The sequence below is a fragment of the Bactrocera neohumeralis genome, unplaced genomic scaffold (assembly GCF_024586455.1).
Source record: "Bactrocera neohumeralis isolate Rockhampton unplaced genomic scaffold, APGP_CSIRO_Bneo_wtdbg2-racon-allhic-juicebox.fasta_v2 cluster10, whole genome shotgun sequence".
Lineage (NCBI taxonomy): Eukaryota > Metazoa > Arthropoda > Insecta > Diptera > Tephritidae > Bactrocera > Bactrocera neohumeralis.
In genome coordinates, this window is record NW_026089623.1 from 785,778 (window position 1) to 797,996 (window position 12,219).

The 12,219-nt window shown below is 34.6% G+C and overlaps 1 protein-coding gene across 2 annotated transcripts in view; it reads right to left on the reverse strand.

The window, feature by feature from the left end:
* LOC126764830 (retinal-specific phospholipid-transporting ATPase ABCA4) overlaps positions 1–12,219 on the reverse strand; it is a 69,395-nt gene that overhangs the window by 32,381 nt on the left and 24,795 nt on the right. Inside the window, exon 3 of one of the 2 annotated variants that reach the window (XM_050482401.1) lies at positions 9,090–9,197. The exons of the other annotated variant lie outside the window; for it this stretch is intronic. Within the exon in view, the coding sequence (XP_050338358.1) occupies positions 9,090–9,197 (108 nt within the window). The remainder of the gene's footprint in view (positions 1–9,089; positions 9,198–12,219) is intronic. 2 annotated transcript variants of the gene reach the window in all.

A 12,219-nucleotide genomic window follows, 5' to 3' on the forward strand; every position in this document is an offset into this window, starting at 1 on the left:
TTTAAACATGTTTAAATGAGCTAAGCCTACTCCTACCAAACTACTCTATTTGGTAAAAACTGGCACACCCTAGTACAACACATCACAACTGAAAACCACACCACACTTACTTAAGATATCACCACCCGACGACACCTCACACTAATAAGCAAGAACAAGGATTATCACCAAGCATCGAATAAGACAAAAAAGGAATTGGATTATCGTTTAGAACACATTCCGTTTGCAACACCCGTTTCACGCGCTACAATTTGAACTTGGACAGCAGCGATCGGGCGCGCTATCTACATACGCTACCTTCCTTACCTAAATAATTGAGACATTTAATTAAAAAAAAGGAACATTTGTAGAAAGTTAAATACTTCCTTAATAAACTATCTTGTATATTATACACTTAAGTGATACGGTATTTTTATTTCAAATGTGTGTGGTAACCATTTAGACAATCTGACTATTCCCAAAGTACAAATAGAGATTCATATGTATCTGCTGATTACAAAATTAAACATGGTCCTTCGAGCCGGTTTGACAGGCACTATGGATTTTTAGGAAAATAAAAGCAACTAATTTTTGCGACCAACTAAGCACATTTTTAATAACATATAAAAAATAATAATAATTGTGTGGTGACTATAAAAATGCGGTGGTGAAATAAGTAAATATATATACAAACAAACTTCCATAAAAGTGTACAGTGCAATGACTAACCAGAACAAAAAACAAAAAACCAACATACCCATATCATTATCTAAATAAAAGTAAGAGAAAACTCTAACGGGAATAGAAAAGAGTAGCGGCGGCTATCTCTTTAGTCTTCTTGAGGTGGTCGAAATGTGAGAGTGCCGGATGGCACCATGGGCGTCATAAGCTCATTAGATGCGCTGATGAACGATCGACCCTCCTATATAAGGAGGCAGTCTCTCAGGTGGGATATGATATGAAGGGGAGCCAGATAGGAGTCTGTGGACAAAATGGATCTTTCACTGCGCTTTAGGGCTCGCGTCTGGCTGTCAGCCCAACGTTCCTCTGCGAGTAAGATTGAGGAAATCCTCAGATGGAGACTGGAGGGTAATAAGGATGGATGGTTCTGCTAAATGCGGAGTCCATCGGTCCTCTCAGCAAAACCAAGGGTTGGAAAGTGCAGTCCTTAAAGTACTCCCGACGGATGCCTAAGCTGATGGCGTTCAGGCTGCAGATGCGATGGTAACGACAAGCGGCGATGGTGATGGCCAAACGACCATGGATAACGACCCGAGTCCCTCGGATGTAGCAAGTTCTGGGGGCTGACCTGTAACGGAATCTCTAGATTGAGGACAAATAACCATAAACTGCAGGCGGCCAACGACACAGGTAGAAACAGAGCCTGTATGATGGTCCTAAATGGCTTACATACGTACATACGCTCTCGATAAGAGGAGAGAAAAATTGAAGTGATAAAAAACAAAAATATATATAACATATTAAAAACAACAACATATATATATATATCAAAAAATAGAAAAGGAAAATTTATACGTAGATACACACATATAATATATACAAGTGTAAATACATATTTCACAGCAAAAAAGCAACACAAAATACAAAACTTAAATACAAATAAAAACCAAAAAACGGGCGCAGGATAAACACTTGCAGACATGTCTGTCCTACAAGGTAAGTATTGCCTACCGTCGCATCGTGTATAGGCAGGTATGCATACCAAATTCTAGGTATGCATACAAGTATGAGCAAAATTGAAATCTTAAAAATTTTTCTGCTCGTTGTTGGGACGCGTAGCAACGTGTATAGTGCGGTCTGCATACCGATCTCATACTTGTTTAAATTTTGAAGTGAAAGGTTGTGCGCGCATCAGTCACATTAGTAATTTTTACGAATTTTCTTAACTGGGTAGAAAAAAAGACTAAATGTTGCATGAAATTGGGCAAAGTTTATTATCTTTGCATTAAATTATCTCCTATTTAAACTAAAAAAACACTAAGAAAATTCAAGTTTGAACATATTTTATAACATAAAGTAAAATTTTTTGGTAAAAAACCACTTTTTTCAATTTTTAAAATATTTTAAAAAATTTAGCGGCGGGTATCTCTTCAGTCTTCTTGAGGTAGTCAAAATCCAGAGTGCCGGATGGCACCATGAGCGTCATAAGTTCATTAGATGCGCTGATGAACGATCGGCCCTCCTATATAAGGAGGCAGTCTTTCAGGTGGGATATGGTATGAAGGGGAGCAAGATAGGAGTCTGTGGACAAAATGGATCTTTCACTGCGCTTTAAGGCTCGAGTCTGGTTGTCAGCCGAACGTTCCTCTGCGAGTAAGATTGAGGAAATCCTCAGATGGAGACTGAAAGGTAATGAGGATGGATGGTTCTGCTAAATGCGGAGTCCATCGGTCCTTTCACCGTGCACCGGTGAGAACGCATTGGTCCCCACCAAAGTGGTGGACGGGTGGGTCGAAGTCTTCAGCTCGCAGAGCAAAACTACTCTAGGAAGCTCCTGTCCACTGAAAACACCGAAGGGCAGAGGGAAACCTCTTTGGTGGACTATGGAACTTTCGGAAATCAGAGCTTCCTGCATACCTTTATTGAAAAGGGGCCGTGGGTCAACTGACGACTGGGCGTTGTATAAAACGAGACTTTCAAAATCCAAAATGTGAAAAAGTGGAGAGCTGACGAGTCTTCTAGGTTCAAGCGTATTCTCGCAAAAACTCCGTTCCCCTGGGTTATCCCGTTCCCCTGGATTATCTCAAGGACGAAAATGAGAAGTGGGCTCTGAGCAGTGAAGATACACTTCAGATGCTCCTCAATGCCCGCTTCCCGGACAATACATCCTCTGCGGGGATATCTCTAGGAGTGCTACATGATGACTGCACTGCGTTTGTTGATCTTCTGGATATGGACGGCATCATACCAGCGCAGCTGCATCTGGCTGTTAAGGTGTCATGCAGCTGGTTGGCACCTATCTATGCAAACTGCATCAGAAGGTTGGCAAGGGCTCCCACGTTACGACCAAAGACTTTAGGCCCATCAGTCTCTGCTCCTTCTTATTAAAAACTCTTGAAAGACTGATGGACTGGTACATAAGGATGCGCATTCCAAGGGACTATCTATCAGGAGCACAAAAAAAGACTAAGGGTAGAAAAAAAGACTAAATGTTGCATGAAATTGGGCAAAGTTTATTATCTTTGCATTAAATTATCTCCTATTTAAACTAAAAAAACACTAAGAAAATTCAAGTTTGAACATATTTTATAACATAAAGTAAAATTTTTTGGTAAAATACCACTTTTTTCAATTTTTAAAATATTTTAAAATTTTACACTTTTTTTGTAATTTTCTTAGTTTAACTAGAAGAAAAGTTATTAAAACATAAGAATCTTTTTGAATTTTTTGTTTCCGATAGAAATTGCGACCTGCATCCTGCCTGCCGTCCGACAAATGCACATGCGAGATGACTTGGCCAATTGCTTCCCAATGGCAGAATATCAAAGATTTCTTATTCAAAAAAATTTTTCGGATGATGTTTAAATATATATCTTTAAGCCCTAGAAATTTCGATCAATCAATTATTTCTTTCCCTTCCAAAAAAAATCCTCAAAAAAAATCGATGCCTCTAAAGCAGGCTCCTCCCTTAATGGCGTGCGAAATTCCTATAGTTGAAAATTGTGCAAAATTAAAAAATCTGAAAAGTCTGGTGCTGGTGGAGAGGACATATATGAGCCAACGCTTTGGTACTTAAACCACATAGATTTTCTTCGAGAACATGAAGTGACAACAACAGGAATAAGTACACTGGAAGACCCAAACGTTGCTTCCGTTTTTTTTGCTACTCATTTTCTGCACACACCGAAAATACAAGTAGCGCTAAAATTGCCTCTTCTGAGGCCATGTCCGTTCACTTCAATGATCACAACGAAATGATGTCTGAACAACATGTCGCACAAGTGTATAGTGAACTGACTTGCGACACGGTATGCATACAAGTCTGCAAGTGTATATCCCGTTTAAAGACCAATTTGTTAAACAACAATTTGGCTGGAAGACTTCAGAAGGAAGGGATTCATACCCTACACAGCCCAAAGTGAGCGTAGTCATTTCATATAGTGTCGAGTATGCGGATCGTCGCACTCGATATCAAACGAAGAAATTTTATGAAATAACTTCCATGGTGTAGCTCTAAATGACATTAAATACATTGAAATACGAAACAAAACAAAATAAAAAAGTATTTGAATTGGAATTGAACGTAAATATATTTTATTATTTTAAATCATTTAAGCGGAAATAAAATTTAACGGGCATTTATCAACCGCAGTGCCACCAATGCTTCAATCAGCCGGTGGAAAATTCTCAGTAATGATAAGTCTTGAAAAGATGGCAAAGTTCGGCAATGTATGTGCAGCGTTGCATAACATCTGCATACAATTTAAAAATTCAACATATTGCAGATATTTTGTAAATGAAAACAATGATACAGAAATAGATAAGGGGAAATGAGACTCAATTAAATAAATTGGTCATAAAATTATAGAGCATATTATGCTGTCTTTAGATAATAATTGAATTAAACGTTCCAACATCATTTGAATTCATATTTTGTTTTAACGAATATATTTTCAATATAAACAGGAACTTGGAATTAACATATCGTATATATTGGTGTTTATTTCTGAACTTTTTTCTTTAAAATATCAAGTACATAAGTTTTAATCTGCAACTCCACAGCTTTTATTTGCGTATCTGCTTTTTGTACCTCTTCTTTGATTTGCAGCAATCTCTTCTTTAAAGCAATTGGTTTCTCTACATTTTTACTTCTACTACAACATCTATTCCCGCAGCTTGGAGGAGTTCCTCTTCTGCCAGTCCATTGTTGAATGAAATTTTCTTTTTTATATTTAGAGTTTTCACAAGTCTCATAAAGTTATAAGTTATAACGATTCGAATACATAGCATTGAGAATTGTAAATATGTAAACTCATTTTTGTATGAAATCCAACAAACATTTTTTTAAACAAGTGTAAAAAATTATAATTTTACTATTTTACGATGCTTTACGACGGGTTGTGAGTACCCCAATTATGTTTTTGATCAGCAAATACCTATTTTTGTATTATATTATTATTTTAATCATCTATTATTTTATTTATTTAATCAATATTATTTATTGATCTTACTCTTCGCCAAAATTTAGCATCTTTCATCGGTGGCCCGACAGCGTTAACTGGAAAAATATTATTTGCTAAGTTCTAACGCTGTAGCATAAAATCAAATTTTGTTAACGCATATTTATTTTGTTTACATTGGTCCTTAAATGATTAGTTATAATTATAATACATGTTAAATAAACTCAATAAAAGAACAAGTAAGGAAGGGCTAAGTTCGGGTGTCACCGAACATTTTATACTCTCGCATGATAAAGTGATAATCGAGATTTCATTATACGTCATTTACATATTTTTCAAATACCGTATTTTTGTAAAGTTTTATTCCGCTATCATCATTGGTTCCTAATGTACTATTTATTATACAGAGAAGGCATCAGATGGAATTCAAAATAGCAATATATTGGAAGAAGGCGTGGTTGTGAACCGATTTCACCTATATTTCGTACATGTCATCAGGGTGTTAAGAAAATATTATATACCGAATTTCATTGAAATCGGTCTAGTAGTTTCTTAGATATGGTTTTTGGTCCATAGGTGGGCGAGGCCACGCCCATTTTCAATTTTTAAAAAAAGCCTGGGTGCAGCTTCCTTCTGCAATTTCTTCCGTAAAATTTAGTGTTTCTGACGTTTTTTGTTAGTCCGTTAACGCACTTTTAGTGATTTGCAACATAACCTTTGTATGGGAGGTGGGCGTGGTTATTATCCGATTTCTTCCATTTTTGAACTGTATATGGAAATGCCTGAAGAAAACGACTCTGTAGAGTTTGGTTGACATAGCTATAGTAGTTTCCGAGATACGTACAAAAAACTTAGTAGGGGGCGGGGCCACGCCCACTTTTCCAAAAAAAAATTACGTCCAAATATGCCCCTCCCTAATGCGATCCTTTGTGCCAAATTTCACTTTAATATCTTTATTTATGGCTTAGTTATGACACTTTATAGGTTTTTGGTTTCCGCCATTTTGTGGGCGTGGCAGTTGGCCGATTTTGCCCATCTTCGAACTTAACCTTCTTATGGAGCTAAGGAATATGTGTACCAAGTTTCATCATGATATCTCAATTTTTACTCAAGTTACAGCTTGCACGGACGGACGGACGGACAGACAGACATCCGGATTTCGACTCTACTCGTCACCCTGATCACTTTGGTATATATAACCCTTTATCTGACTCTTTTAGTTTTAGGACTTACAAACAACCGTTATGTTAGCAACATTGTTGCGAGAGTATAAAAATAACTTACATTTTACCTCCGATTATTTTTAACTGATATATTCAAAACTTTTTTTTTTATATGTACTATCACGTTTCTCAAATAGCTAACGAGTGAGATTTCGATTCTTTCGTACAAACGACAACACGTTATCGAATCAGGAAATTTCGAAAGAGCGTATTCGATAGCGAGTACAGCGATCCGAAAACAAAAAAAAAATTCAAAGTCCACATTGACAATCATACGGCAATACTCCTTTTTCTTCGACAAACAAAAACAAGCAGGAATGCGTACAAAAAGCGAATTGACCTCTTCAACGAGCTCTCAATTGCGCGAAACATAAGAGTACTTGTATATACAAACATACAAGTCCAAGTATTAGGGTGTACCTAAATACAAATTATTCGAACATCAAATAATTTAATAAATTAAAAGCGCGATTTTTAATAGTGATTAACCAATCAAATATATACATATTCAAAATAAAATATAAATAAAAACAAGAAAAAAGTTAACTTCGGTTGCACCGAAGCTAAATACCCTTCACAGGTGCATTTCTGTTAGTAACTATGTGTTCAGTTTGTATGGAAGCTATATGCTATAGTTAACCGATCTGATCAATTTCTTCGGAGATTACATTGTTGCTTTAGAAAATAATATATACTAAATTTCGTTAATATATCTTGTCAAATGTGAAAGTTGTCCATACAAGAACTTGTTTCCGATCGTTCAGTTTGTATGGCAGCTATATGCTATAGTTAACCGATCTGAACAATTTTTTCGGATATTATATTGTTGCCTTAGAAAATAACATATACCAAATTTCGTTAATAAATCTTGTCAAATGTGAAAGTTGTCCATACAAGAACTTGATTCCGATCGTTCAGTTTGTATGGCAGCTATGTGCTATAGTTAACCTATCTGAACAATTTCTTCGGAGATTACATTGTTGCCTTAAAAAATAACATATACCAAATTTTGTTAATAGATCTTGTCAAATGTGAAAGTTGTCCATACAAGAACTTGATTCCGATCGTTCAGTTTGTATGACAGCTATATGTTATAGTGGTCCGATATCGGCCGTTCCGACAAATGAGCAGCTTCTTGAAGAGAAAATGACGTTTGCAAAATTTCAAAACGATAACTGAGGGACTAGTTCGTATATATACAGACAGACAGACGGACAGACAGACGGACATGGCTAAATCGACTCAGCTCAACATACTGATCTTTTATATATATACTTTATAGGGTCTTCGACGATTTCTTCTGGGTGTTACAAACTTCGTGTCAAACTTAATATACCCTGTTCAGGGTATAATAATATCTTTGCAAGTAAACACAAAACGATATTAATAAAATATACGTTTTCCACGGACAAAATCTGAAAAAACTCTTATTTATTAAGATACTGCACTAGATTTGCCTCTTCAAACGTTCATGAAAACTCCGAATCGTTATTAGAAATCAAAAATCAAAATCTTAAAAATTTTTGCACTCGTCTCCGAGGGCTCATGACGCCGTAGTAGATTCTGACGATTCAGATATTTTAAATCCTCGGCTCACGCAATATACGAAAACTGCTTAAACCAGTACGAAGAAACAAAAGCGATGATCTCCGATCAATTAAAGCTAATAAAAGCAATTACACCTACTACACATCCGAGTGTAGAGCTGCCACAAATAGACAGTCAAAAGGCAAGTTCAGGCATCTACCTTGAGACACAGGAACATTTTATGGAGGTTATGAAGAATGACCGTCCTTCCGGGACATTTTTACAGCCGTTCAACCATCCACAATATCAAAAGCACAAAAATTGTATCACCTCCGATACAAAACTAAAGGTGAAGCAGGCGTAATAGTTTTCAGTTTGCTCTTAATGACGAAAATTTCAATTTGGCTTGGGAAGCTCTGAAAGCGAGATATGAGAACAAAAGATACTGGTCGATAAACAAGTAACGACACAAATGAACTTACCAAAAAGAAACAAGTGTAGAATTCATGAAACTAGAATCCATTGTTTCAAATTGTTTGACGGTTATATCGACACAAAATATTCCCACAGACAATTGGGGCCCTATTCAGGTTAACATATGCACCGCAGCATTACCAGAAAAATCGTTACTTTTGTGGCCGCAATCGCTCTCATTACGAAAGAAGTGCCCAACGTGACAACAAATGAAAGATTTTCTGACTACCCAATATGAAATTGCGGAAAGAGTAGAAGAAAAAATAGTCAGAACAAAAAAATCCAAGCTAGAAGCAAAAAAAAATCAAACAGAATTAAAAAAAAAAAAACACAATCGTTCAGATCCGAACAGAGGTCATGCGAATTATGCACAAGAAGGCATAAGCTTAAAACTTGCGAAAAGTTTAAAAAATTAAACATTAACGAAAGTAATAACTTTGTCAGATCAAAAAGAATCTAAATCAAAAGGAATTGGATTATCGTTTAGAACACATTCCGTTTGCAACACCCGTCTCACGCGCTACAGTTTGAATTTCGACAACAGCGATCTGGCGCGCTATCTACATACGCAACATACCTTACCTAAATAATTGAGACATTTAATTTTAAGAAATGGAACATTTGTATAAAGTTAAGGGGCTATACCAGTGTGACGCATGAAAAATTAGGCGATTTTCGTGAATTTTTTTGAAAGAAAGTACTAGATTGAATGTTTCGTTATGGATGTAATAAAGTATATTTTTACCTATATTAAGAATTTTTTTTTTACAAAAATATTGAAAAATAACGGAGTTGTGTGGTGTCTGCGGGAGTGCCGAAAAAAGCAGTGATTCAATTCTGGTCGAATGAGTAGCTGAAACAAAAAAATTCAAAATGTTTATTAAACTTAAATATATTTTATATACAATGAACTACAATCTTTGAAAAATATTAAAAATCAAGAAAATGGCGTAATTTTGAAAAAAAAAATTGTTTTTTTACGAAAAAAATGGTCGTTTTTTTAATGCCAAATTGACAATTTTCAACCAATCAACAAGATCGTAGTCCATTGTATAGCAAATTTATTTGTATTTAACTATACCCAGTTTTAATTTGAAGTCGATCGGTCAATTTCTCGTTGAGTTATGATGTCAGCAATTTTGAAAAATGTCGTTTCGAGAAAAACGCGTTTAAAGTTTCACTTATATATGTTTGCACGCTGCCATTGTTTAGAACGCTGCCATTTAAAAACTATTCAAGATATGACCTTGCCTTTATTTTTGAATATATAAACTATCGAAAACGCAAAAAAAAAAAATTTTTTTTGAAAGTGTCACACTATACCAGTCCCTTAAATACTTTCTTAATAAACTATCTTGTATATTATACACTTAAGTGATACGGTATTTTTATTTCAAACGTGCGTGATAACCATACCATTTAGACAATTTAATGATTCCCAAAGTACAAATAGAGATACATATGTATGTATGTATCTGCTGGTTACAAAATTAAACAAAACGGAAGGGGGCATATAATAATAACAATTTAGTAACAAAACTCAATTGTGAATGAATATTAATTGTTTTACAACGTATAAAAGCGTAAAACGTCTAATAATAGTAAGAGACAGAGAACAAGAACATAAGAGAAAAAAAGGAAACAGCGAATAGCACCATAAATATCATCACCAGCTGCAGTTATTATAAAAGCTTCAACATCAATAGCAACACCATCGAAAACAGCAGCAGCAGTTATAGCAAAAGCAACAATAACAGTAACAGCATAAAAACATAACTGGAGCAAGCAGCAACAGCAGTAAGTGCACAAAATTTTTGTTTACGAAAAACATGAGGAAATAGTGCTGAAACGTGGTGTTGTGACAAATATTTATTAAAACAAGATTTGAAAAAAAATGATAATATCTGATATCATAATTATTGGAAGAAAAACAGATGGAAAATGTACCCAAGGAGGAAATTTATATTTTAAATAATAATTTCAAGAAAAAACTATTTGAAATTAATGATTAAAATTCAATATTTTTTTTTTTTTTTTTTTTTGATATAGATAAAGAAAAAAATTGTTAAAAAATATATATATGTATATGTATACATATGTATATATATTTTTTAATTTCTCAAAACCAATATATGTATATTAAAGAAAATATAATCTCGCATAAAAAGAAAAAGATACAAAAAATTATGGCTCAAAATCAAATGTAAACGTTGAACGTTGTTTATCAGCAATAACTCAATTGCTTCAACAAAATGATGCACAGAAGGAAACTAGTATTAGGCAAAAAATAGAGAAAGATCTAAAATACTTACAGCCATTTGAAGGTAATGCAAAAAAATTACCGGCGTTTATTGAGGCAATTGATAGGGTACTAGCTGATTATGCAGAACAACAACAGGTAGCATTCAGAGTAGTTTATGATTTAAAAATTTTAGGATCGGCAAAAAATTGTTTAACATTGAATCCTCCAGAAAATTTGGATACATGCAAAATAAGATTAAAACAGCACTTTAGGCCAACAAATGACCAGATGACTTTGACCAACGACATCGCTAACCTTAGGGTGGGTAGTAGAACTTGGTAGGAAAACAAAAGAAATAATGGATAATATTACCGAATATTGTGCTTTGAGTGAAACAGGCGGTATGATGAAAGAAATATTTTCAGGAACTTGCAGCAGGGACTTTCGCCTATATGATACGGAATATAACGACATAGGCAGACATGACAAATACGATCGACAATTTCATAGGGCTGGACGATGGAAATTTAAATCCTATATTTTTAGCAAGAAACAGAAATTCAAACCAATTTGCTCGAAAGGCAAGAAATTTTAATAGTAACCAAAATCAAAAAATTCAAAGAATAAACAATTTTTGGAAACAAAATATTGGTGATCAAAACAATGATCGTTATTATGCACAAAATAATTCGGGACGGTACTCCCAAAGAAATACCAACTTTTCAGGGCAAAATAAATATCACCAAATAATCCACAAAGACAAACTAATTATTGGACAGGAAATTCAGGCCAATATATAAATCAATATCGTAATAATAATAACGGCTATGATAATTCAGCAAGATAAAATATAATACAGAACGGCACTCGACAAACAAGACGTTCAAATGGCCCAACACCCATGGATGTTGATGCTGTGAGCAGGACAGAGGAAACGAGTAACAACGAGGAATTTTTTACCAATTAGCCTCGGAAAATCAAAATAAAATATTAATTTCACTTACTTTATTTAATAAAAAAATGGTGTGCATTGGTAGACCAGGCTCTACTATTAGTTTTATGAAAAAATCAAGCTTCGAACATTATAAGTTACCGGTTTTGGAAAAAAATAAAACAATAATTAATACACTGAATGGTGAAATAAGAGCGTCTAACGAAAGAGTTAAGACACCATATCCGCTAGAATTTAGATACCCTCACAATGCTAGGATGAGATGGCTGAAAATAGACTTTGAAAAACGGTACGATCTTCTACTAGGAAACGATTTTATATTTAATAATTTCAATATAATCGATATTGAAAACGAAGAAATTGAGCTTAAAAATGGTGTTAAAATTCCGTTTTATTCAAAAACTATCCAATGCATATAGGAAGAAAGTAAAATGCAAAACATTCAATTGGATCATTTAAAATCAAATGAACGAAAGGAGGTTGAAAAATTGCTAAAGAAGTATGAAAAATTAATGTATAAAGAAGGAGATGCCCTGACAAACACACGGTGGTCCACGAAATAAGAACCACCACAAACCAGCACATCAATTCAAAAATATATAGGTTACCTCCGAAACATGAGGAAGAAGCCATAAGGCAAATTAGGGTGCTAGAAAAACAAGGTATAATTCAGAAAAGTAG